General features: G+C 47.7%; 1 protein-coding gene across 3 annotated transcripts; it reads right to left on the bottom strand.

Annotated features, from left to right (window-relative positions):
• Positions 1 to 294: 294 nt before the first annotated feature.
• CABP1 (calcium binding protein 1) lies at positions 295 to 26,970 on the bottom strand. 3 transcript variants are annotated; one of them, XM_088176131.1, is made up of 8 exons: positions 22,762 to 23,014; positions 13,632 to 13,880; positions 8,900 to 9,076; positions 5,374 to 5,404; positions 4,559 to 4,702; positions 3,196 to 3,305; positions 2,644 to 2,791; positions 295 to 915 (listed from the first exon to the last, which is right to left on the bottom strand). In XM_088176131.1, exons 2-8 carry the CDS (start codon positions 13,674 to 13,676, stop codon positions 890 to 892), a joined length of 681 nt encoding a protein of 226 aa, XP_088032257.1. In that variant the 5' UTR covers positions 13,677 to 13,880; positions 22,762 to 23,014; the 3' UTR covers positions 295 to 889. The 3 variants fall into 3 exon arrangements, with proteins under 3 accessions (XP_088032257.1, XP_088032254.1, XP_088032256.1); XM_088176128.1 differs by lacking the exons at positions 13,632 to 13,880; positions 22,762 to 23,014 and adding an exon at positions 26,179 to 26,796; XM_088176130.1 differs by lacking the exons at positions 8,900 to 9,076; positions 13,632 to 13,880; positions 22,762 to 23,014 and adding an exon at positions 26,179 to 26,970.
• Positions 26,971 to 27,704: the final 734 nt, after the last annotated feature.

Raw genomic sequence — 27,704 nt, 5'->3', positions numbered from 1 at the left:
ATTGCTCCTTCCCACGATACTGCTGGGGCTCTCACCCGTGCCCATGCCAGCAGACGGGATGCAGAGATGGGGCCCTTCACACTGCCCTCACTGTGAGGCACCTCCAGGCCCCTTGGCCATGGGGACAGTGAGAGAGAGAGCAGAGTCGTGACACAGACTCAGTGGCCAGCACTGACTCCCCTTTCTGCAGTAAGGGCTTGCCTCTGGATCCCAGTGCAGACTGGGTGTGCATCTGCCCAAGCCCTTCTCCCCCAGCCCGGCCACCACCTCTCACAGGGACATCCAGGCTCCACATCATTTCAACGTGCATATTTATCACTTTCCCCCCGCAAGACATATATTTGAATTTACTCTTGGTAAACATAACCACGGGAGATGCAAATAAGTGTTGGGGAAGCATAAATAACTCCACACAGATAGACACACACTGAGACAGCAAACACAGACACGGTTCACCAAGGGAAACCAAGAAGTGCAGAGCACGCCCTGAGGCTGCCACCAGTCCCAATGGCTTTGCTCTCATCCACCACGCCAAGAGGATTTCTCCTGCTTTTGCTTTGCAGCAGCTGGTGGGAGAATAAAGCTGGGGAGGAGGAGTCTAAAGTTGCAAATATCCCATGAAAGCATCATGGCAAGTCCTGGCTCTGCAGTTTCCTGCAATCATCTTCAAGGAATGGTTCCAGTTGTAGGAAGTTGCAAGTCTTTCACAGTGTGAAAGGGTGGAGGGGCATGGGGACCACCAGGAGGGAGGAGCAGCAGGTCATCTTGCAATGTCCTAATTGCAGCCAGCCGATAAACCTTCATGTAGGAACATCGGGGCTAGATGCTCCATCTAGGTCCTCTTCTGCCCTCTCTAAGGTGCTGATTCTTCTTTAGCTGAGAATAATCTTCAACGGGACATCATGCGAACAAACTCTGCAACCAACAACACAAGACAGCCCTGAACCAGAAGGCACCCATGGTCCCCAAGGCAGCTCTCATTCACTGGAGACAGCAAACAGCCAGGGTGAGACTGGGAGTCCCCAGGCTGCCAGCTAAGTCTGTGTGCCCTGAGACTGGCCCTGAGAGCTCACACAACATGGGCTTTAATCCTGGCATTAGACATGGTGATAAGATCCCTCTAGCAGGTCAATTCATTGCCTTGGACTCCTTCCCAGCCACCTATGGTCTTGTTTGCACAAGCAACTCTTTGTGCAACACTACAGGAAGCATTGTCTCCCTTCACTGTATACTTCAGGGAACCTTGATTTACAGTTTTGAGAACACAGTATGATTTCTTAGTAAATTTGCCACTTCACAGAGATACCAGTGTGGGAAAGCATGAGAGTTTTGCTAGATACTGGCATTCTTGTAGAGAAAAGTTTACTTTAAGCGGCTTCTTGTTTTTAAAGATACATGTTAACTGTAAGGATACCCTGGATCTATTTCTTGACTACCCTGCAGTTTGTGGAGTCAATTGCAATTGTTCAAATGGAGTGTAAATGCCATCAAATATAAATGTGTTTTCATTCTGCACTTGAATTGCTGAGGAACTAACGACTCTGCAAAGAGGAGGGCAGTGGAAATTACCCCCTTGACTTCTCCTTTTCCATTGATGGAGGTGTCCTTTGACAACTAAAGTGGTAACTCACAGAGTAATTGATACTGGGATAGCATTTCATGTATTTCAGCTGTCTAACATAATTTAGCTGTGGGAAACAAGGAGAGCTATTGTCATGTAATCAGCCAGTGCATTAGAACAACTGCAGCTACCAGATACTTTCTACGAAGATACTGGTGATATTCTAATATTTTCAAAGTCCTCAGAGGCTTCAGTAATCCTGAGGACTGAGATGCCTTGTCATGTAAGAGACCCAGGAATGCTGCTGAGCCAAAAAAATTATGTCAATTTTACTTTAATTTTATAGTTCCTGTACTTCACCCTTACTGCAAAGGGACATCTGGATTTCTACCAGGGAAAAAAAGCAGCCTGCCACACTCACACCTTCCAGCTCTTATATCTTCTTAGGTGTCTGATATCAACTGCTTCCTTGCCAGAAATGCTGGCCCCTATTATTATTGCTTCTGCCACAGCTAATGGCTAGGATAGCAGCCTAACCACTCTTATTTTTCAAAGTCCTTCTGGCATGCAAACTGTGAGAAGAAATTAATTATCTCTAACATGACACTTATAGATCAGATATATGCAGTCTTAGTGAGTACAGCTGGCATGTGACCATCTTCTGGCATAAAGGCCAAGAAACAAATTCTCTATAAACTCATACAACAAAGGTGAGCCAGAGGAAATGGAAGGTGCAATGCATTCTCCAAAGCAATCCAGATACCTCACAGCCTTTGCAATAGATTTAAGGAAAGGAAAATGCCCCATAAAACAATGGCAGGCACAGCATATGTGCATCAGGATCTGCTTCTGTATAACAGGTTCTATTTCCTACCATGCTAGAATTATGGAGACCCAATCCAAACTGAGATGCAGCAAGAGATGATACACAAATAAACAATTCATCTCACTGAAAAAACGGAATTATTTTTTCTCTATACTTGAGAACCCAGGGCCCGGCATGCAAATCTTCCACTTCATCTTCTGATCTGCAACTGACTCACACCAGAGCAGATGGGCAGTGAGCGTTGATCCCTTCTCACCTTCAAAATCAACACGCCCATCTCCATTGAGATCCACGTCCCGGATGATCTCTTCAATATCCCGGTGCCCCACCTGCTGCCCTAGAAGTTTCTTCATGGCTTCTCGCAGCTCAGTGGTGCTGATCTCCCCGTCACCATTGGTGTCAAACTGCAAGTACATGAAAAATACCAGCAGGGGAAATACAGTTAATAGCAACAAGATTTTGCTTTGAGTTGGCTTTTTGTATTGTCCTGCTCCTGAGAGCCCTATATTTTCTCCATTCCTTCCATGTCCCTCCTTTTTATCCTTTGGGTGTGTTTTGGATTCAGTCTGTCTTTTCTGTTCAGAAAACCCTTGCAAATGCTGTGTCTGCACCAGCTTTTCTCTTCCTTGCTTCCAGAGTTCCCTTATCTTAGCAAAGTTCTCTGCTTCTCCCTTATTCCATTCCTGACTGGGCTCTTTCTAGGTCTTCCACTGTGCTGCTCTCTCCTCCTCCTTTTCTCCGGTGGGTCTTCTCTCTATCCTGTCTTGTATTGCTCATTGTATGGGGGCACGCAGAAGAGATCACTCACCTCTCTGAAGGCATCACGGAGTTCTTTTACACCAATCATGTCTGCGGTCTCTGCTAGAAGTTTTGGTCCCATCAGCTCAACAAAATCTTCAAAATCCACATGGCCACCCACTTGGGACAAGATAAAAGATTGTGTGTAAGAGCTCCGTAAGTTAGCCAAGACCGGCACTCACTTTGTATTTCTGTGTGTCCCAGAGAGCGCTTGGCCCTCCAGGAAGCAAAGCACAGAAGGTGTGGGGCAGTGGAAGGAAAAGCAGAGGTAGTAGTCTATCCTGTATTTTCTGGATTATGGGCTGAGCAGAATGAGCCCAAGCTATTCCATTCTAGACTGCCACGGACTGTCACACCCCTATTGCACCACATAGTATGTATCAGAGTGCTCTGCTGCGCCTGTGCCAAAGGGCACAGCAAGGGCACAGCATGATGTTCCTGCAAAGCCTGGGCAGTGCCCTGCAGCAGTGGTGCAGTCCTGCTCCATTGCAGCAGCTAATGCATGTCCAACTGTTTATTCATTGTATTAGTTCTTTTACTTGTTAGTGCCCTGAGAACTGTCAGCAACACTCTCAAATTCCCAAGCACTCGTGTGCCAGGGTTATCAGCTTTTGTGTGTGACTGGTTACATATGTCACAGCTGTTTTCCTTCCCCTGACCAAGTAACTTGTCCTTTTAATATAATCCTCTGTCAGAAACAACATGCACTAAATATGCTTCTCCCCACCTGGCTGAGGGTGATACCTTGCACTGCCACAGATGAGAGGTGACAGAAACGACAGTGAAAGACAAGGGCCACAAACACAAGTTGCAGTGAATCAGATGCATTTGTCACATCTTTCCATGACTGCAGCAGATGCTTCCATCCAACACTGCCAGCACAGCTCGCTCACAGCCCATCCCCAGGCACACAGCAGATACACAAAAAACCACCACAGAGCAACAGCCCATCCATCACCCATCTGAGCAAAGCATCCCCATCTTCCCAGGCTTGCTCTTCAGTTTGACACCATCTGACAACAGCTTCAATGTGACAACACACAGAACCTGTGCACCAGTGCCTGACTGCCCACATTAAGGGCAGTTTTATACCTGGCAAGGTAAGTATGAAGGACAACCCTTCCACCCACTGTTCCCATATACAGTACAGTCCACACAGTCCCTTTGATAGCCAAAAACAAAGGCATCGACTTCTAGGAACCACAAACAAACAAACAAACAAACAGGAGAGATGATAAGGAGTGAAAATCAGAACCAAAGAAGAGAGGAGAAAAATCCAAAGGAAAAGAGGCAGCCAGAGACCAAGAGGGCCTGAGGCAATGATGCAGGGCACAGCAGCAACAGGCAGGTACAGCTGGGTGTGTATTACTCACGGTTCATGTTGATCTGCTGGGAGAGCTCTATTAGCTCCATCTCAGTAGGCATGTAGCCCATGGTCCGCATGCAGTTCCCCAGGTCCCTGCAGTTAATAAACCCATCCTTGTCTTTATCAAACTCCTTAAAGGCTTCTCTTAATTCTGTGGGAATGGAAGAACAATATTGTCAGTGACAGCTTGAAATACCTTTTCCAAGAAAACTCCCCAGAATCAACAGCACTTTATGAAGCCAGACTCTCTAAGATACTCAGTATTTTCCCACCAGACCTCACTGCATGAGGCAATGACTGGAGCAAAGTTAAGCTGTTCTGTCAGCAGTGCTGCTGACCCATTCCTGACAGGAAAGCTTGCTTGGACTACGAGTGTCACAAATGCTTCATTGCTAAACAGTGCTCCCTAAAGAAACAGCAACTATTAAGTTTTTCCAACTTTTTCCTCTGCACTCTATTATATACCCCTCACTGTAGGGATTAGCAGGTAAAACAGCTTCCTTGGAGCCATACTGTAGCATCATGCTCCACAACACTTTCTGTGGGAGCTGGAAGGACAGCAGTTTCCTAACAGCCAATATCCCATTACTTACTTATCCTCTCACCCTGAAGAATATGGAATGGAGGCAAATTTCTTCACAGTCAGAACTCTTTCCGTTTTATACATTATTTCTTTTGCTGTGGTTTGCAGGACTTATTCCAGTAATCATCTCCCTTGATTTGCCCCAAATTATTTTAACCCATGGGGGCCATGGGTTAAAGGGCCAGCCAATAGGTTTTCAATAGGGAGAAAGAGGACAAAGAAGGAGCAACAAATTTTACCTTCAATTTCTTCCGGACGCAGTTCTCTATCCTGCAAAAAGAGAACATATTATGTTCAAGACATTTGTTGGCCACAAACATAGTTTCAAAATAGCACTTGCTGGTACAAAGGGTTCTGGAACAAGCCAGAAAGTGAGAGAAGAAACAAGAAGGTGATGACATGTTTAATACCATCTACCTAGGAAGGCTTCCCAGCTTTCCTTCCCGAAGAGAGGGGTGTTAACATGCACACATTTCTCTGGATGCCCCTCTCCCTCTCATCTGTGGACAAGGGGATGACGGGTGGTCCCTGAACAGAATAGACCTGGACCAACACAGCAAGATTTGTGGCTTCTTCCCTGATGGTACTATTGGCACCTTCATGAAGCTGCTTCATCATTCCCCAGCACCAAGTTCTGGAGCAGAGACTGTCCCTGCAGCAGTTACAATCTCCTCTGGAGCCCTGATTGTATTTCTACTGCTGCTCCCGCTGACACACACAGATCAAAGCAGCTGGAAGCAGTCCTTGTAACCAGCAGGTCTAGACCATCATCTGCTCAGATCACTGCTTGATCTCTGTCCTTCTGGCAGGACAGAAACAGCCATGAAGTCTCTCACAGTCAATGTCTCAGTAACATCTACAGTCTGTCCCCATAAAAATGTAGGCATTTCTCCCTTCCCCCCAGCCTCAACTCCATATATAAGCATTTTGAAACCAGTCATGAAGGCAGACACACAACACATACATCATCAAGGTCATCTACAAATGAAAGAGGACAAGGATTCACCATGTTCAGGAAACACTGCAACTTCAAACATCCAATCTGAATTCCTTGGAAGAAGGGGGAGGATAGAAGAGTATAGGAAAGTTCCAACACTGCACCAGGAAGAAGAGATGAGCATGGAAATGCACTGCTTTCTGGTTTAAATGCCCTTTCTAATTCCTCTCATGGCTCCCAGGCAAATCCAAAACATCTGAGAATTTGGAAACACAGAAATGCGATCTCTTTTGTTGTCTCGCTGGCTTTCCCCTCAGCTGTGGGGAATTTCTCCTTGCCTTCCAGGTGTCCTCCAGCCTCACCACATGTGTCTGGAGATGGTGTCTTTGATCAGTTTGAGAAGGATGATCCTCTACTATTTAACCACAGGCTCCTCTGGAAACTATAATGGTAGCTGCTCAGAGTGCATAGCAAACTAGGACACACACGGGTTTACGTCTGTGCAGAAGTGGGCTGTGCCAGAGAAATGACCAGCTTGCCACTCATAACCTTCCCAGAGGCATCTCTGTGCTGGATGGAACTGTCAGAGCGTTCTGGCTCTGCTGTTTCATCCTTCACAGACCTGGTATTTTCAAACATGTCATCCCATTTGTTCTGCTTTCATCAATACCAAGTAATAAAACAATTCAAACTCCTGAGACCGGATGCAGGAGGCATAATTGCCCTCTTCCCTTAGATAAAATAACAGAAGAAAACCACCCACGATTAGTTCCAGCACCTTGTGCACTTTATTCCAGCACCTGCAAACCCTGATCCCTGGAGATAGTGGCTGGGGGCACAGCAGGTGCAGGGCAGTGAGTGCCAGCGCTGCAGTGTAAAGGGTGCCGTGACTCACCCACAGTAGTCAGTGCCTTGTGAGAGTGGCCGGGGTAGGACCCGGGCCCTTCCCCAGCACAGTCCGCACAAGATCATCCTCCTCCTCCTCCTCCTCCTTCACCGAAGACCACATTGCAACTGACATCGCTAACACTTGTCAGAAGTGGGGGCTTCAGCACCGGCTCTAATTTTGCACACCAAAGAATTTGCGTTTGCCACAAACTGCAAATGCAGAAGGAGGGGGAGGATGTCCCTCCAAAAATCTGACTCAAGTGATAACTAACGTCATGAAGAGGCTTTCTGTTTTAAATTTGAAAGATCCCCTAAAATGATTAAGGAGTAAAATTGCTTGGGATAAAATGGGCTGAATCACTCTAAAGCTTTCGGAGAACATATGGGAAGAGGAATAAAACTATTCCAAGAGCTTAGATATGAGCAGAGGTGACCCCCAAGGGTCCATTATACTTAATGGTCTTACCCTCATTTATTTCTGTTCTATGCACAAGAAATCCTGTTGGCCTAGAGAGTCAGTAAAAGTAAAGCTGTGTATTAGATGCACTTATTCTACATCAGGGTACTTAGAGACATCACTAATCCTATTTTGGAGACCTCTTAGGGTACAGTGAGCTTCCATGGCCTAAGCAGGATGGACACTTGTCCAGCTGTCTACTAGGGAGCTGGACCTATCTCCTGTGACAGGTGGCTCTGTGCAGGCCAGCAAGTGTACTTGTGCAAGAAGAGTGCGTTTCCTGTTTTAGTGAGCTGGCACACGGACTATGTGATCACCTAGTGGCTGAAGGTTAGGAAGAACAAAAGCCCTTTGATCAATAATGACACATAATTACCCTTTTTTTGAGTTGTTCGTTGAAGCAGAGTATTCAGAAATAGAGACCTACATGTCTCCTACAGCTGTAGATGACCATATCAACACACAAGTAAAGCAGAGGTTTCTTACAGAAGCAATAAACCTCTGTTTCTGAGGCAACTGAGGTGAGCTTTGTTTCACCACAAGAACATGGAAGGCACTGGGATGAATATCTGACAATGCACATATTCACTCATACATATCCATAAAAAAATGTGTTAATCATATGTTTCTGTTTGTCTTTAAATTCATGTTATTGTAGAAGTAGAATGTTTGGGGGCAAAAAATATGTTTTAGTTATTGCAAAGACACAACATTGGGGTGCATACATACAAGCATATGTTTTTATTGTTTGTATATAAATGCATACACTGGATGCATATGAACACCTAGTTACAATAGGTGTGACTTAATGAATAGAAGTGGCTCTGCTATTTCTCTCTCTCCCTGTGGGAGGGTAATATAGCATTTGGTAGCCTGGCACTATTTGCATTTATAAGGACAGCCTGATGTTCCTCCGTTTAACTGGCTGGGATTGCTGCAGTGTCAGGCTGGGTATGTCAGTGCACAGGAGATTGTGCTTGGGTATCTGTGGGGAGGCAGCTGACTGCTTATTTCTGCTGGTATTAGTGTACTCACTGTGAACTGATAGGAACAGTGTCAAACATGGACAGCTTGTTCCCAATACAGATGCCCTGATTTGCATTTAACTGGCTATTTAGGCTTTAAATGCTAATCTGAGCCTGGGAATGAGAGATGCCTTGCTGCAACAACAGCTTTGAGCACTGGACTCTTCCTGAGTCCATATTATTATGGCTACTTGAGCATAGGCTTGGATCTATCTTCCATAGCTGCAAGTTTAGAATCCTCCTTTCTTGGTATTTAGGCACAAGGGTATCTGTATATCCTTCAGGTTAGACATTTGCCTGTGACTACATTTGCACTTGGAGCTGGAGCCGGGATGCTCGAGATCCAGGGCTGGGAGTAATAACTCCACGCAGACAGAGCACGGGGGCGGCTCCGCATCCCCGACTCACGTCCACGTGGCTTTGTGCGTGTCTCGCCCCGCTGGGTGTAACTTACGTACAGGCTGCCTGTTTTCTGCGAAGCCCTTCCTCAGGAAGATGCATGCTGGCCCCAGCAGGTTGTGCATGACGGCGCAGTTCTGGGCCAGCACCATGAGCGGACCCTGGTACTCGCCAGCCGACGACCCCTCTTCGCTCGTCTGGACAGCTTTATAGCTCGTCTTCTCGTCATGGCGGATCTTCCCAGCCAACCAGCAGCAAGCAAACAACACAACAGAGGATGTTACCTCCCCATCTCGTTCCTCTGAAGTTTTATTGAACCGCCTCGCAGAGATATAATTGCTAAATTTCTTTCATCTGGTGCGCGCTGCGTCCCCCCCACCAGCCTATTAGGATTTGTACAGAAGCAGTAAGTCCAGGAGTTCACTTTCAAAAGCTGAAAGAACAACCAACCACGAGAATTTCACTTTGAAATTACATCAAACTCTCGGCACTGCTCACATCTACCCAGACAGCCCAAAGTGCCACACTCCCACAATCAGCCCCAGAGTTAACACTGCCTCGAATGAGCTGCAAAGGACAAGCACATCCCAACTTAACAGCACGTGTGCCAGCCCGTGCCCGGGCAAACCTGCCGGCAGAGCCGCCTCGGCCAGAGCATCCCCAGGAGACCAGGCAGAGCCTGCACAAAGCCACTGCACAGGATCCACGTTACTTTTCAGCAGCACAGCATCACACGCTTTATCACGTTATCAGAAGACCGTTTTCAGCATCAGGTGGCCCTGCCAACTTCAGGCTCACGCTGCCTTGTGCAGCTACTAATTACTTACAACCTCAGGGTTTGAGGCACTTACTGCTCTGGCCTCTTTTAATTACTGACAGTCCCAAAGTGGAGATCAGGCACAGGCACAACATTTTTGAGTGTTTGCATTTGCACATTTTCCTAAGTGCATACGTCCTGCTAAGCTAAGGCTCCAGAACAGAATCCAGCACTGGATTTTATAAGAAGGCGCTACTTTCCTTTTATAGAAATGCATTTCCCTGGCTCTGCAAAAAAACTCTTATCCTGATATTCCCATGCAGCTATAAAAAGCCATCACAACCCACAGGACCCTTGGTTTTACAGAATAAACATTAATCATACATCAGATTCCTCTTCAGGAATGATTCTACTTTTACAGCCAGTGTTCCCAGGGGTGATCAGAGAAGCACTGTCACTTGTCATTGTCTCTATTAACTCTTTCTTGAAAGCCTGAGGTACATTTTCAGGCTAAAAGACCAGACACAAACACCCCCCATTCACACTTGTCTGAGACTATTGTATCTACTCGATGTGTCTGCCATGTGCTATTACATTGCATGCATGGTTTGTAATTTGCCCTTTTGTACACAGTCTTACACCAATCTGCTCCTATATAATGTCATGTGAATATCAAGCATCAAAAAAAAACTAACTCAAAAAGCAAGCCATGAAGAAAGAAAATTATGAAGTAGAAAAGCATTTTTGTTGCAGTCATGGATGAGAAAGGAATCTGTCTCTGATTAATTCTGACACATAGGACACTCGTCCTTAAAAAACTGAAAGATGAGCATCCATCCACAAGTGGCATATTACTAGCTCAGCTAAATGTCAAGACATCTGTGTTGAGCTACACAGCTTTGTGACATCAGAGCAATGTATTTTCAAAATTATCAGCTTTATTTCCTGGCACCTTTTACAGTTTAATATACCAAATAATATGAATCACTGAAATACTCCACATCAGTTCTGTGTTTAATTCCAGTGAAGCCATGTGAAGGATGGAAAGCCCCACAGCCCCAAATGTTTGTTTGCTGACACTTCCAGTCAATAGTTTATTACCAAGCTGTACAGCAGTACCTCATAATAGTCATCTCATTATTTTTCTGTTTCGATAAAGGTTGTCAAAACAGTTGCCAAGAGCCACTGAGGACTGTGACCAGACAAACTGTAGCAGTGCCAGAATACCAAGGTGAACAGCTCAGCGAGGCTCCCTGTCCTGCCACAGCAGACAGGATTTATGGCATTCAATCTTCCCTCTGCCAGCAGTCTCACAGGTTCTCCAGCAAATATCCACTCAAATTTCCTTCACCATGTTTCTTCTACATCCCAGAAGAGAGGGTAAGGGATCTGTGATATTGGTATGGGACAAAGAAACATCAACCACCCATTACAGGGAAAACAGCAGTGTGCATGACAGAGAAAATTCAAGGATAGGACTGGGGAGATCAGGCTTTCCCAATCCCCTCCCTGAGTGCAGGACCACTAATCTTCCTGGCCAAGTCCGGCCCTTGGCTGTGTCAGACCAGCAGATTATGGAGTGGAAAGAGATCTGGTTGATCTAGAGATGGCCAAAGTGGTGGAGAGGTGTGGTAAAGTGAGGGACCTGGATGCCAAGGCTTTTAATTTCTGCACAGCAGAAGCACACCAGGATTCATTTAATTTCCCTGCCTGAGTGTCAGAGGGACTTTGCAGAACAGTAAGCCAAGAGGGGCCTCCATCCCAACTGCAGTATCTCTTGGAGGGAAATGCAGCCAGTCTGGCTTCCACAGCCACTGTGGGGGGACACCATGACAATAGGAAACTGAAGCTTCAAACAACAGACATGGAGTCAAAGCCTGAACAAGCAAGGTACCCTGCAGTCATCCAGACTCAGACCAAGCCAACAGGTGCCTGGGAGTGAATCCCAAATTTTGGGTTGAAATAATATATTCAAGGGTTCAGACTGTCACCCAAAAGCAGCTTCCACACATGTCGTCTGCAGTCCCTCTTCTTTAACATTTCAGCAAAATGAGTTTGCTCAAAAATCTGAAAAAAACGACTGACATCATCTAACAGTCGAGTGAAGTTGGGCAATGTTAAGACTGGTCTGCAAAGTCTCCACTATAATCATGTGTTGCAATCAAAAGAATGGCAGAGTACCAAGATCTGTCAGGATGAGTGCCTTATTTCATATCCCACTAGAGTGATATCTGATAAATTCTCTAATTTAGCTTTGCAACTTTTTCTCTTCAATCCTGACATCCCAGGTCTTGTAACTAGGCACAAAGTGAGTTATTCAAAGCAGCTTTTAGGAAAGAAAGCATAAATTACCTCAAAGACTGACAACACAGAATTTACAGGTTCTTGAATCTATTTTGATTCAAGCAGCCTGGCTCCATGTCAGACTTTAATTGCAATCCCCTTGCACAGCTGCAGCCAACTCCTTTTATTCCAAGTTGGAGATGGTGACCTACAAGCAACCAAGTTGGTTTTTCATACGTGCAACATTTGGGTGAACCTCAGCTCCTTCTACGTCTCCCTGCAGGTCACCCTGACCTAGGAACTGGTCTCAGCACTGCCTAACTGCTTGGTGATGACTTCCCTCATCAAGTATCCCAGCTCCCCCACAGCAGCACTGTGCCATTACTGGCTTTGTTTACAGCAGCCAAGATAACAAGCAAATTGTGTTTCTATACAGAAGAGGCCAACATGCAGCCAAAAGAAACACTCTACGATGGAGGTCCTCTCCCAGACAGCTCCCTCCCAGAGAAGCTTTCCCAGGTGGCAAGGTCTCCTGGATGGAGCATCTTGATGGCAGTGGCATTTCACTGTTGTGAATATCTCCACAGAGGCAGCACCTCATTGCAATATTTTGGATGATCAGCATAACTTTATCATTTATGGAGAATGAACTGCATAGCTTTTTGCTGAGCTATTAGATTTGCAACAATGCCAAGTGAGAACCATATGGCTGACAGGTAAACAGTGCTGTAAGATCTCCCTCAGTCAAACAAGAAATGTTTCTGGGGCATGTCATTCCCATTTCAAACTAGTCCATAACAGCAGAATTATTTCTGAATCTAATTTGTCCATTGCAAAACCTCAGCACAGAGTAGAAGCCTCAGATACAGGTGGCAGCTCACAGATGAAGTCCAGCTGGGCCCAAACATGTAGACACACGGGCCACTCTGATGTGCAGCATGATGCACAAACACACAGCCAGGACCCAGTGTGTCCACTCACAAAGAGATGCACAGACAAGCAGAACAGAGAGAAAAACAGGCTTCTGTACCCAAACATACCTACAAAACTAATTGTGTGAATATGCAATAAAAACAGGTACATGTCTACACACAGACATCTGTGAGGACATGCACCAGCAGGTGAACACACACAGCACCATACAAGCAAGTGCATGTGTGTGATAGACAGAAATTCCCCCCTTCTGCACTCACAGCAAACCTGCTCAGGCACTCAGGATGCCTGCATAGAGACATAAAGAGCTAAGGACACACACATACCTCACATGGGCCCATAGGTCAGCACACTCTTACAGAGCGATGGCAACACGAGCAGAATGTGACCCTTCATGTACATACATGCATATATATATGTATGTATAGCCATGACACACGTGATTACTTAAGCAGGTAACTCTCAACTGAAGCACGTGCACAGGCACATCAAGGTGCCCTGACAGGAGTGTGCCAGCACACTGTGCACATTGACAAACACATGCTTGCACGTACCCACAGGAGGGCTGTACACACACAGTGAGGAGGACACGAGCCTACACACACATTTATTTATACATATTATGGCTCTCAGCATCCTGGACTCTACTGGCTGCACTTGCATGAGCAGCTCTTACAGAAAAAGTCTGGTGAAGAAGCTGAACCCTTCACACTCATCTCTGTGTTTCTCCCACCTCCCATTCTCATCTGCCCACAATGTCACCCATCCCAAGAAGCAGGGCTGGAAATGCACAGCGCACTTTGATTCGGGGAACATACCTTTTTAGAGAGGTTTCTCAGAGGAGACTTCACACAGTTGCCCATAATATGTTGAAGCTGCCTTTCCGGTGGACTTGGTTATAAAGGAACTGAAGCAATTGATCCCATTAAAGGTATTCCTTGGGAGCAAAGCAAGAAAGGCAGCACCAGGCAAATCCAAACAGCTATTGGTTCCTGGGGCTTTCCCTCTTCAGGGAGCTTTTTCTCTCTCTGCCTCTCTCTCTCCGTATTTTACTTTATGTTCACTTTCTTGAAGAGATGAAGCAGGGAAGAGAGGGAGGGGAGAGAAACAGACAGAAAGAGAGGGAGAGAGAGAGGGAGAGAGAGAGAGTGAGTGAGAAGGGGGGAGAGAGGGAGGCGGATGTATAATCTACATCAGATTAATGTTCAAATCCCTCCCACCCCCCTCAATCTGCAGGCAAGATCGTTTCACTCATAGGAGAGGGCTGTTTCAGGGAGAATTAAAACAGAGAGGCAATGCAAGAAGTGATTTCAGTGATGAGTTCCGTGAATCTAGCTAGTTTGGGTCCACACAGCCTCTGAACACTACATCCCTACCCACCCCCCATCTAACTCCTCTCGGCTTTTCAATTACCACAGCACTAGGCTGGCCAGAAGGCAATCCACTTAGGGGCTTGGAGCAGACCACAGCTCGTTTCGGAACAGAAATGGACCATTTATCTGGGTGGGACCTGTTTCAGCTTATAAACACCAGCAGACCTAGACGTGTCTGATTTTTTTCCTGTCACGGTGGAAGCAAGCCTGGAGACAGCAGTCCTGGGACCCTACAACATTCTCAGCTCCAGGACAGTAATATTTAACCACAAGGGAGAGATCTTGAGCCAGTCTTGCAGTGAAGCTTTTCCAGCTATCTGCAAGTAAAAATCAATCAGCAGTTTAACCTGCACAAGTCTGCCAAAGATGGGCTCACACCTGAATCTTAAATCTAAACAGCCCCAGGTTAGATAATGTGAATTAAAGAACTTTGATGTCAGATCCATCCATTCCATTTGCAAGTGCCCAAGTCCTGGAATAAATAAGAGGCACCTGAACCTAGAGCTAGCTCTAAACGTTGGACTTTATGCCTGTAGCATAGAATAATCTCTGAAAGAAAAGGGATGCTTTTATCCTGATATCCGAAAATTTTTATCCTGATCTCAGGCTGAGCATAAGAGTACTTAGTCTGAAAAGAGATTTAAGTTCATTAAAAACACATCATCACACTCAGGCAACAGGATCTGAGCAGGATAGTGAATGCACCTTTAGCTATGAAGGCATCACAGCTGCAGCTCCACAGCGATAAGAAGTATGAAGAGCTACCTCCTTCAAATACCTTGGAGACCAGGGTGACACTGATCTTACACCCTGTTATGCAGTGTCCTGGTTGGACACTCAGGTGTTGAGCTGAAAGATTTCACATCTTTGTTTGCAAGCGTGGTTCCAAACAAAAGCTTCTACAAAGACTTGCTCCATAGGCTGAGTACTTGCACCACATACTTTTTGTGAAGGAGCCAAGGACTCACTCTCTTGGCAGCTCTAGGGCTGACAGAGAAGGATGAACTGTCAATGTCACAACAAAGCAGGGATTTCTTCTTGCACCCTGATGGTGCTGTGGAAAATAAAGTATGATTCTAAGGTGACTCAACAGTTGCTTTAGAGCTTAGAGGTTTTTTCCACCTAAGGAGATGAGTTTAGGAGTCCAAGTGTGCCAAAAGTCCACAGCTTCTCCAGTTACAGTCACAGACAGAAGTGGATGGCCATAGGGAATGGTGCTTCTTGCTATTCCTTGTACTAATGGCTCCCCAAGAGTGAAGGCAGTGGGACAGCTTCCTCTCAGATTCCCTCAACGCCTTCTTCATTGAATGGCGTGGGTAGGAGCTGCACAAAGGTCCACAGGCTCTCCAAAACAAGAAGCTGCAGCAGGAGATGCTGGAAGACACTCCTTGTCTGCCCCTTGTACCCAGGGCTGACTGAGAGGGGGACAAAGGGGAAGACCTCCATAGCAGAGCCCACCCATGCCAGGCTGGGAAGCAAAACTCTTCCAGAGCTGGGCCTGTCTCCCGCTGTCACAGGAGATGCTGAGGAAAAATACAGTCACTCCCTGGGGGCTGTGCCAGCCCTGGGCCTTGCAGTGGGGGACTTTGCGGGAGGATGCTGAAACTCCCAGCTGCTCTCAGGCTTCCATCTTCAGCCCTATTTCTCTTTCCCCTCTTAAGGCAGCTAATGGGAGGCTGATCTAGCCTCTGACAAAGTGTCAGTCATTAATAATGTCCTCTGTCAGCTGGAGCCATTCCCCAGGCTCCTTGTTTATTGACAAAGTGCTTGTCTCCCTTGAGCAGAAGCTGCCACACAGCGAGTGAGGCGCCTGGGCTCCTTCCCGAGACAAACGACTTCAATTCCAGAGCAGAGAGGAGAGAGAATTGCCTTTCTGCTGCTAATGAATCTCTCCCTGTCAGGAAGCACAGAGGCCAGGAACACCCTGCAACTGAGAATTGCCCATCTCCCACACTGTCCCAGAGAGAAGGAGGGAAAGAAAGGGAGTCAGATATCTCCTGCCAGAAAAATCCATCACAGTTCCCAGACTATCGTGGGACAGCTTTGGAATACAACTGTGGAGTGTGTCTTTTGAGCTCTAAAAGCCTCTACACGAGATGGTCACCCTCTAAATACTGGCTTGTACCAGAGCATCAGAGCCAGCCACCGTGGTACATTGCTGTGTTTACCTACCCTCCAGCTTTTCTTACTTGCAGTTACAGGCAGTTTCAGGAAACGTGCAGGGCAGAGTGAGAGGGCTGAGACCTGCTGCCAGGCTTGGCAGGGAGTTTGCAGTCCAGGAAGGGAAGAGGGAATGAGAGCCCACGTGCACCAGGTTTGCAGCTCAGTCACAATCCTTTGACTCTGTAAGAACGCTAGTGGAGCTGCAAGAGGCCCAAGAGATGCAATCATAAACAATTTTTTTGTCTCCTTATTTGCCCCGATTCTCTTAAGAGCAACTGGGCAGGACACCACAATGTAGCAGACAGCCCCTGCTGAGCTCTGAGGAGGAAAATCTCTCTACAGTGGGATCTTGTTCCCATCACCACCACAGGTAGCTTAGAGATAGGCAGGAAAGTGGAGTTGGCAGAAAGGTCATTAGAAGATTAGGTTAGAAGGAATATATTTTCTCCCATCCTGCAACTGAAGCTGCTGTAAGAGAACGGGATGCTGAGAATAAGTGTGTCAGAAACATTTCTGTGTAGGTGCTGATCTGTGGGTATGCCTATATCTGGGGTAGTCAGTATGCATGTGGGAGGGTTGTACATGCATGTATACTGGTTTTCCCACACTGTTCTTTGTGGCAATCACACTGTTCTTTTAAGGTCTGTGTCTCTGTTGTAAACTTTCCAAAAATCTCTAAGAACTTTGTGAAATGTAAGTCTTGCTGCTGTTCATGCATTCCTCCCTTTCTCCTGAGATCCAAGGTGGAGAGCAGAGACCTCAGGGGATGCAGCTTGGCACAGAGCAAGGTCACAGGAGAGAAGTATTTGGCACACTGACTGACCTGAGCAGAGGGGAGGGAGAAGGCTGGCTGACTTGGAATTGAACAAGGAATGATTTAGGTGGTTTAATATGTCTGGATACTTTAAAAAGCAGCAGTGCTGTGCTTCGGGCTGGCACCTTTGGCAGAAATGCTCATTTCATAGGAAAATGTCAGAACTCCTCATAGCTAATCACTTGGCAGCTTCTTTATTCAGTAACTTTATCCAGAAGCAGCAAATATCCAACAGAAACAACAGAAAGAACAAAATCAATCCAAAACATGTGATTGCTTATCAAACTGTAGTTTTGCTTGGCAAAAATTTTCAGTGGAAGTATGGATTTGTATGGGAACTGTTCAGATGCTAGGCCTGTTTCAGTGCACAGTCCTTCACGTGCTGGAAGATTACATCATTGCTCTCAACACAACATAAATACTGCTACAGGGCAATGTCAGTAGGTAGTGGGTATTGTATAGTAAAGTAGGGAAAACTCTTTCCTGGTATCTTTTCACTGAAGTCCATAGTTCTACCAAGAGTCCATTAAATGCTACAACATTTAGTATATTAAAATACATCCCCTTGCTTAATTTATCCTAACAGGGCAGGAATTTTTGTTGTACCTTTTCCTATCCCAGAGCAGAGAGTGAACATATGGATTAGCAGCTTTCAAATCTGCTTCCAATAACCCTTTATCTGGCGACTATAGATCTATATTTTACAGAAAACATACAGTTTTACTGTATTGTTTGCTGAATGACCTCAGATGAGCCTAAGCATTTGGATTAGGTAACATCCTCCTGCTGCCAGTTGTCAAGGACCTCATTTTGAAGCTCCCAACCACTGGAACATGCACTGGCACTCTGAACTTCTGTGACTGACTTCAATTTTTTCTTCTCCATCAGTTCTCAAGTGCTTTTGCTGCACATTGAGTTGTGTATTCTAACCTCAAATGAATCTTGCATGGCTCCATGCACCAGTCAGACAAGTACAGGTCCATCTCAAGGGGAGGCACCAGCAGGTATTGGTGGATGCAGTCCAGATTCTCATCTAAGGAGAGGAATTCTGCAGAGAGTTTAGGAACTTTCTTTGCTGTCAGCTGTTCCAGGAGGAAAGTGTTGCTGACTCATGCTGTGCATAATATTCTCCTCCATTAGAGCAATTGGATCATAATCAATCACAAACAACAGAATGTTTATTAAAAAGACCAAGGATATTTTCTATCCCTCTCAAGGTAACAAAGCCTGGACTGCCTGTCAGCTTCTGTTTAGAACAGCTCTGTCTGTAAATAGTTGGCTTCATTTTGCATTAGATGAAAATAGATGGGAATGTGCCTTCTCCTGACACCTTCCCTGCAGATCTGATCCAAGTATTTTGCATTAGCCCAACTTCCAAGTTCCTACACAGAAGATGCATTGGCCAGAGCAAAATGTACTGTGGATATTTGCTGATGATGACCCTAAAGATCATCAATGGGCTACAAAAAGACAAGTACAAACTTGACAGCCCAGAAGCTGCTGTGAGGATTTGTCATGTATATGGAGCACAGAGGTTGTTTAAAATAAACCTTACATGGTTCCTTCTCTTTGCTTCAGAATATGGGAATTTTGTGCCACTCTGTACAACTGTGACTACTGCAAAAGCAGATAATTCTGTCTGGCTCTCTCATCTCTTTGGAAATAAGGGGGCAGGGGGTCGCTGTTTAGCTGGCACACTGAGGTGCTACTGAAAACATGGCTGATCATCAGATGAGCAGAGGCCTGGAAACCAATATCAACCAAATATTCCAAACCAACCCTGCAGCATTACATAAGATTTGCCACCCTAAAACAGAGATCTGCCTCGCTTAAAATTTAAGTAAGGATCTTACAGCATCTTTAGAAGGGCTAAACTGTGTATCCTAGGTCTCTGACTATATCTCAACACAACTAGTCCCTAAGTATCTAAATCCTTTGTGTCTTATTTCAGCATTGGGGTTGCTGGTGGTTTTCTACTTCCTGCCTTCAGCTGTTGTGATATGATGCTTCACAACATTACACGGTTGCCCGTTTCCTTCCAAGTGCATGGAATGTATTTTTTTCTGAGTGGGATGAAACAATGCTGTGTATTCCTTCCAAAGATGGTTGCAAGATGCAAAGGACTCTAGGGAAAGAATGGGTGGAAGAAAGATTAGAATATTGCTAATGTCTTCATTCATGGAGAGCATTGAGTTCATGGTCTTATGCTGGTGCAGAAAGCTACTAAAAATCTAAATATGACCATAGCTAGGACAGTTCTTTCTCTTTATTTTTAAGTGGGGCATTTGGTTGAAATTTGAGGATTACTCAGGTTCATGGGCACTGCTGCTATTCTCTAAGGTCACAGGAATGTCAGAGGATTATTGAAAGGGAGCCCAAAGTTAGCTAGGCATCTTTTACTGAATGCACACCATATAGCTGCTTGTTATTGGAAATCAATACCACTCATGGACTCATCAGGGAAAAACAGTTACTGAAGCTGGAATGCAACAAAGAATCACAGCTAATTCAGCTGACAACCTGCAGCAGACCCACTACATCTAAAGCTAAACTTCCCTGACATTATGTTGAAGCCCAAGATTGCATGAAACAAAAATCCAGGTGGTAAAACTTAACAAAATGGACAGTGGACTTACATAAATGATGATGATTAATTTATCACTGAAAGCTTTTTTTTCTCTCCAAAGATAAGCTGAATCTAAGCAGAAGGTTTGTGTATTTCAGTGCATTAGATCATACTGCTGTATATTTCATGAACAGAATATTTAATGAATGTTCTTTTAGTTTGGTTTTATTTTGATGTCTTTCTATAACCTTCTAAAACAGATTTGTTTAAAAAGTAAATCACTGACAAAGATTTATGTTTGCTGGCAGACCCACTTTAGGCATGAGGCTTATTCATTGCCCCTTAGTGATTCTGTATGTCTGGCTCACATCCTTCAAGCTCTTTACCAGGAAGAATCGTGATGAACTTTTCTCCAAGCTGACCAACGGGGGAACTGAGTGGATATGCTCAAGTGGAACAATGTTTCTCTGTGTCTGACTTCGTTACATATAAAAACATGAGACGTACCTTGGAAGGTGTGGCAGGTGTCAGCAGGCAGGTGTGCACGCAAACGCCGAGCGATGTTTTAAGCACAGGATGTTTTAAGCGTGTACAGAGGTGGTTGTGTAGCCACACAGAAGATTTAGCAGAGGCTGCACGAGCAGGCTGTATGTACATAGACAAGACATGTATATGAAGGCTTTTTATGTCAATCTACATGCACGGACATGGGCTGCGGCAACTCATGCAGGGATGGAAGTACGGAAGCTGTACAGGCCCCACGCAGGTATCCGGACCGCTGTGAACACGCAGTTGGGAGCGGCTCTCGCCTACTTCACGGCAACAGTGGGGCTCTCCCCGGCTCTGACACACTCACCGGGCTGCCCAGGGACCGGGTATGCCCCGGGAGCCCAGAGCGCGGCGGGTCCGTGTGTGCGCGGCTCCGCGCGGGCCCCGGGCCGAGGCAGCCGTGCCGCGCGGGGGCGCGCCGGGGCCGCCGCCGCTCTGCTGTCCCGGAGCCCCGCGAGCTGCGAGGGGGACAGGCCGCCCGCAGCGCCCATCCCGGGGAGCCCCGGCGACACGGGCAGCACAGAGGGAATACTGCTGTCCGCGGGAGTGTCCCCTCCCTCTCCGCCCGCGCCCTCAGGGACCCTTCTGGGGCCGGTGTAAGCCTTCAGACGTGCCATAAAACACGGAGGGGAAAGTCGGTGCAGGGTACGGCATTTCTCCGGCTTTTTTCTGCCTCTTAATCTGTGCACCCACGCTCCATACTCCAAGAGAGCCAAAAGTGTGCCACGGGACCAGCATCACTTCGGCGGTCAGTCATGCTAAGCCAGAAGTCTGTTCACCCCAAATTACTGTGCCGATTTAACAGTGTTAATGAGCAGTTTAGTTAGAGACTGTCTCAGTTTGTCACGAGCCCTGACACGCCACTGCCTCATCTGCCTTACACGCAAAACACAACACGTGAGCACCTGGAAATCCAGACCTTTCACCTTCACCTCACCACCCCACAGAGCGACAAATGAAAGTTTTCACTGTTGGCGTCACTGCTTCAGAGCAGACCAACACGGTGCAGCTTCCCTCGCTAATACACAGGGCCAGCTGAAAACTCCCATTACTAAGCCAGGAGCCACTACCCTGGCTGGACTGGCCAGGGCTTCCTAGTTCTCTACGGATGGATCTCCAGGAATGGTCCTCATGCGGTGACTGCTCTTGGGCAAAACGCCCGTTAGAATCAGCTGAAGCCAAAGACATTGGAGGGAACAAAGTCATCTGGCAGAGAAGAAGACCAGAAAGGTGAGAGGCTGGACAAGGCACTTTTTCCCTACACGCTCTCAGCTGGTCAGAGGAGAATGTTCTTGACACACGCTTCCCACACAGGCAGCCTGGGGTCACCTCCTGCCCCAAAATAGAGGCCACGTCCGTCACCCCAGTTTGCTGTAAGATCCATTAAAACCTGTTAAGAACTAAAGCTCAAGAATAAAGGGCAATGGAGCAGGACAAGAAAAGAAAAATTTCACAGGAAATGCAGAAAGGTTCCTTCCCTATTTTAATGGTAATGTGGACACTGACATTAAAGCAGGAATGGGAGATGGTGCAGGAGAGGCTTTAAACTCCCTGTACAAATAGAAATACAAAAGCTCCTTTGGCCACAGTGCTAACAGCAGAACCCTGTAAATATTTCATGATTCTCTACGGCAATTGTTTGACCCCTTTGATCCCCATACTACCAGAAACAATTGACAGAAAACTGTTGGGGAATCACTTCACTGAAAAATTTAACAGTCAGGTAGGGTGTGAAAGCTAAACGGCTCTGAAAACGTTCAGGTCTCACATGGCAGGATCGCTTACAAATTAATATTGCATAGCAAATGCCCAGAAAAAGCTCTTCTTGAAGGTGCCAGCTAGGCCAGCGCTGAGGCATAGGACGAATGAAGCGATGAGAGCCGGTGGCTGGCTGTGCCGCAGTCCCCGTACAGAGCTGTGGTGAGCCAGGTGCCAAGCGGCTGCTGCACCGTAGGCACTGCAGCCACATCACCTCTGCCCCAGGAACGCCACAAAACTTGCACTGTGGTCCTGCCGCCGCCGCACTGCTGTCCCGGTCTCTGTGCTGCTGTTGCTACTGTTGTCACATTAATAAACTACGTCTTGCTACCAGGCTGCCACCTCACCGCCACCCCAGCTGCAGAGGGGTCACCACTCCTCTTCTGTTCCTGAACTGTGATCTGTAGCCACGCTAGAGACACTACAGGACCCTCATGCTCTTCTGCTCTGCGGGGGTAATAAGCATGCTCCCTTATGCTTCACAACACAATTTTACCACTTGGTCACTCCAACTCTATCCTATCAGGCCAAAATCACATGAAACATCCTCCCCCACGCTTCCTTTTCTTGCCACTTTCCACTTTGCTGCATTATTATACACACGTTCCTTGCCAACTACACCCGTGAGTCACAGCACTGCTCTCGCACTGCACTGAGCTCCTGCCACTGCAGGGCCACTTTAAAGCACTGCTATCCCATTGTCGCATAAACCAGCCCATACTCACACTGCACTGTCACCAGGTAAGTCTGTGGCGTTGTCCTCTTGCTAACTCACAGCCGTGCTTCCAAAACTATGGCATGGTGGTAATACTTCACTTGCTGCCTTCTGCTACAGTGGGATGCTGCTGTCAGATCAGTACAGCCCCTTGCAAATAGCACACCAAAAGTGATCACTGCTGTACAGAATGGCTCTTGTCTGGAATATTGTATTACTACATCATTAGACTGCTAAACTCTTCTGTCAGGCTACAACACTCCACAATTATCACACCCGTGCACTGCCAAAATCCTACCACATGGCACCAGTATCACATCTCTGCTCTGCCCCAGGATTGCGTTACCACAGCACTGCATTGTCAGTGCCGTGTTCTCCAGGCACTCGGAGCTGCACGCACTGCATCCCGACCCAGGAAAAAGTCCACAGCAGAGCGCTCTTCTGCAACTGCCGTGCCGAGCTAGTGTGCAAACATGCCATTAGGCTCAGATGACATCCTGGCTTATACTTAATGCATCATTACACTACCCTACTTTTGTTAATTCATGTACCACTCAATTACAAAATGGTAAAATATCCTAAAAGAGTATTATTAGTGCTTAATGGTATTAGAACATCACTGCACCAATATAGCATAAGCCTAATTAATAAAATATCACTGCATCCTGTATCCTGGCAGTATCTTAGCATTCTCCTGGAGTACACACCCACAGTGCACTATATTGCTGTGCTGGTTATATAAACACGGCGCTTCTTCCTTCACTCTGTCTTTTTTTCTGCACAGCTACAAATCTGTCTCACTCAGACACAACCCTCTAGTCCTGAACTGCTCCTTTTTGCTGTTACTGCAATAATGACATTCTCCATGGAGTCATCCCTGCAATCTTTTCTGTGTATCTGATTGTATCACTGTAGCGTCTGCATCTGCGACCACATCACTGCACCACCATGGAATAGGGTGATGATGTCCCACATCTGTAGAGCTGGAACAAGATATGCTGGTGCTGCTGGACCACAGTGTTCTGCTGCTGAGATATGCATCACTGTGCTCCTCTCCGATGTACTGCAAAATTACTGTTTTAACTGTTTCACAGTGGGTTGTGTGGGCTAGAAAGAAGTTCTCATATTAAATGAATTATCTGCTGAGCTGTTGCTGTCTTCTAATCACAATGTGGAGCAGACTGGTGTTACAGCACCAGCAGCCTCAGACTGCAGCCCTGGACATGTATGTACCTATGACCCTGCCACAGCCCAGGCTGCAGCCTGGGTTCTTGAAGGTGTAAGTCCCTGCCTGTCTCAAACCTTCATACACATTTTTACACAATGCTGGGCATTTGTTTCTTCATTCACAGAAACAAAATTTGTATCATTCTGTGCCACTACACAATTTCCATACATCTTGCCCCTGGGCCTTTATTCACCTCAGGGTTTTGATATCATACCAAAAAAAAAAAAAAAAAAGCTTCATGTATCTCTTTCTGTAACCAGCTCTTTGTATATACTAAATTATAAAAAATTATAGTTCTCAATCTTGCCCGTGTACAGGAGGATCTACTACAGCCCAGTCCTAAAAGTCAGTCCTAAAATCTCCACTAAATTTTCATTCTGTCATAGTTATGTCAAAGAGAGCAAGTGAGAGATGAATACAGAGAGAAAACGGAATAAAAAACACCACACTCCAAAAGAAAGATGCTGGTGTGTGTGTGTATAAGCACTGGTGCAATGTACTCAGTGAAAAAGTGAAAATTAGAATTGAATCTTTCTCATTTCAGTAAAGGACATTGTTCAACACCACAGGTAAATTTTGCTACATCTGCAGCTTTCAGAAGTGTCTTTTGACACTGGAATGCGAGCAGCAGAGCAGGTAAAATAAAGATGCTGTTCAGGTAAGGACTGAGTTCAAAACTAGAGGGGTTTCTATGAGTTCCCACTCACGGCATGAATTTGTTTATATTTCTGACGCTTTGGGGACATACAGCTCCATAGACTTCAAATCTCTTCTTGGATACATTTTCACTTCGCTCAGAACTACAGCGTAAGTCAGAGCCAAGACCACGCATTTCAAAGCCTGGTGCTGGAATATTGCTTTTTGTAACCTGGTTGAGCATCAACCTGCTGACCAGGCTCTTCCTTATTGTTACAACAAAATTTTAATCTCGACTTTGGCACAAGGAGGGTATTACTTGTTTTGAGTTAAATACAACTGTAACTGTCTGCTGTTCCTAAACGGCAGATTGTCAGTGAGGATGGAAAAGTGTTGTGCTTTGGAGAGAACAGATGTGTTTTGATTTTTATCTGGAGAAGTCAAGATGAACAGAAGTAGACACCACTCCATATTAAACATACAGGTGTATCACCTTCTTCCACCCAATCACAAAAATTTTTCTAATTCTCTCCATAATCTCAGTCTGAATAGGCTCCCTGCAAAGCCTCCCAAACATGCATTTTAAAAAAGGAAAAAAAAAAAAAAAAAAAAAGAAAGACAAGAAAGAAAGGAAAGACTCAACGATAACAAACTCCAGAAATCATAACTCTGGTTTAATTGATCATTTCCAGGGCTAGATGGAACTTAGCCACCCAGGCTACTGGCTTATATCTATAATTGTGCTTCTGGAAGATTGCAGTTACATTAATCTCCCCAGAGATTACATTTTCCAGTAACATCCCTAGATGTCTCTAAAAGAAAATTTCAAGCTGGTCTCCCTCTGCCTTTTCATTTTCAGAGGGTAACCCTGTTGGGTAATTTCACTACCAAAAGCAGCTAAAAGCGACAGCTTTGTACCAAAAGAGCTTGCAAACACCAAAAGCATCTGTTCCATTCTAACATAGTGACTGGGAAGGCTTCGGAATTGGGTCAGGATTTTTTTTTTTGTCGTTCTCCCCACTACCTTCTCCTGACAGCTTCTGCCATCAGAAATTATTCATATGCTGATTGTACAGAAATGTACCATAAGGAGATGTAAACAAATACAGCAAAGCAAGGCGGGGAGCCAGAGAGATGGAATCTAATAAGTAAATAGCTTTTCGAAATCCGCTTCTCTGATTCTCACCCTCAGCAGGCAGAGCCACAACTTCCCCCGGCGACAGGGAAAGCACGGGCACTTTCCCCGTCAGCACCACCGAGAGCGCCCTCCGCAGCGCCCAGAGGGGCCGGCGGGCGCCGGGGGTTCTGACCCGCGCCCCGTCCCCGGCGCGGAGCCCTCCTCGGGGCTGGCCCGGCAGCGCCCCGGCCGTGCCGCAGCGCCGGGAGAAGTTCGGCACGGGCGGCCAGGAAGCAGTGCATTTACAGCTGCGGGCTGCGCCCGGGGGCGCGGGGGCTCCGGAGCGAAGAGCCGAAGGTCCGTGAGCCGCAGGAGGAGGGGACGCGGAGGGAAAGCGGGTGGGAAGAGAGGGAGGGGTGGGTGGCGAGGGACGCTTTGCCCCTTACCTGGCCAAAGACCGAGCTGAGCATGGGGTGCAGTTGTTGGATGAGGGGATCCGCTTCCACTGACCGATCGCTGCCGCTGGACTTGGTGGAGCACTTGCTGCTGGATTTGGACAGAGGTGAAGCGCCTTCCGAGAGCTTCAGGGACTCTCTGCTGGACCTCTGCCTGTGACTGAAGAAAAAGTCCTCCTCTGCCTCCTCCCCATCCCTGTCTGAGAGCTGATGCTGGTCCTGGGGGTGACCGTGGCTGGCGTGCGGCGGGAGGTGGTGATGCTGCCTGGATGTCCGCACCGGTTCCTTGCCGCTGCCTCTCCTTGGACCTCCTTCCGCCGGCTCGGGCTGGCTCTCCCCCCGTCCATGTGACAGCTTCCCCGCGCCCCTCGCTCCGTCCTCCCGGGCGCCCGGGTGGCAGAGCGGCCTGCGGGCACTGGGCTCCCCGGGGAGCTGCTCCTGGCTCAGCTCCCTCCCCATCTGCCCGCCTTGTCCTTTGCCGTCCCGGACGCGGCTGCCGCGGGGCTGGGGCTGGCCGCCCGCCGCCCGCCGGCTCCCCGCCGCCTTCAGCAGCGAAGTGCGGGACTCGCTCTTCGCCATGGAGGAGCCGCTCATCGCGGGGCCGCTAGAGCCGCATCCCCGGCCGGGCGGAGCGCTGCCGCTGCGGGCAGGGCTGCGGCGCGCCGCTCACGGCATGTCCTGCGGAGACCCGCTTAAATCCCGCACCGCGGCCCATGTGACAGCACAGACAAAGGCCGCGGCAGGGGCGCTCCGGCTGGGGCTGGCGGGCACCGTCTCCCTCTCCGGGGCTCTCCCCCCCACCCCCCCCCCCCCGCCCCCCTCGCCGCCGCCGCTCCAGGTGAGCCGGGGCCTCCCCCCGCCGGGGGCCGGCTCGGGCCGGGGCGCGCCGCAGGCGAAGCGGCGCCGCCGAGGGGTGCGGGCGGCGGCGGGCGGCGCTCCCGCAGCGCGGCGGGCGGGCAGGGCCCGGCAGCCGCGGACACGGCGGTGGGGGCCGCCGGGCCTCAGCCCCCCGGCGCGGCGGCGAGCGGGAGCCGCGGAACCATCGCCCCCGGCGGCGCGGACGGCGAGGTTGGCGGCGTCCCGGAGGCGACGGTGGGGGAGGCCTGACTCCCTCAGCTCCCAGGGAAGGAGCCGAGTGCTTCCGAGGGCAGAGCCGGGAAGGCGAGAACCCCTGCCCCGCGGGGTGACCCATCTGCCCACACGTGTGCCCCTCGGACAGTTCCTCCGTGCCGCAACCAGGACTCAGCACGTTTGGTGGTCGTGGCCCACCTGAGTGCTCCGCCTGTGTGCTCAGCCTACCGACATGGGGCCGCGGTGGACGCTGCCCCATAGTTCGGCACCTACAGGTCTGATCACTATAACAGAGAGGATTCAAAGTCTTGATCCAGATTTTACAAAGTTCAGGAGAGGAGGCTGGGCTGCTGCGTCCCTAACATAGCTCACAGGAGAAGTTTTGATGCAGCTTTTGAAATGGACATAAAAGCTTTGCTAGGGGACATCATGCAAGGATATAAAAA

This window comes from Sturnus vulgaris, chromosome 19 (genome assembly GCF_052056855.1).
Source record: "Sturnus vulgaris isolate bStuVul1 chromosome 19, bStuVul1.hap1, whole genome shotgun sequence".
NCBI classification, from domain to species: domain Eukaryota; kingdom Metazoa; phylum Chordata; class Aves; order Passeriformes; family Sturnidae; genus Sturnus; species Sturnus vulgaris.
Note: the sequence above shows the minus strand (reverse complement) of the source record. Positions and strands in the feature narration are given on the sequence as shown.

What these genes read in the sequence shown, in the direction of transcription:
- CABP1 (XM_088176128.1), bottom strand. Translation starts at nt 26,781, where the DNA reads ATGAGCGGCTCCTCCATGGCGAAGAGCGAGTCCCGCACTTCGCTGCTG. An exon ending in CCAGCAGATCAACATGAACC is followed by an intron (nt 3,306 to 4,558) that starts GTGAGTAATACA and finishes TCTTGTCCCAAG; the next exon opens with TGGGTGGCCATGTGGATTTT. An exon ending in TGGGCGTGTTGATTTTGAAG is followed by an intron (nt 916 to 2,643) that starts GTGAGAAGGGAT and finishes TGTTGGTTGCAG; the next exon opens with AGTTTGTTCGCATGATGTCC.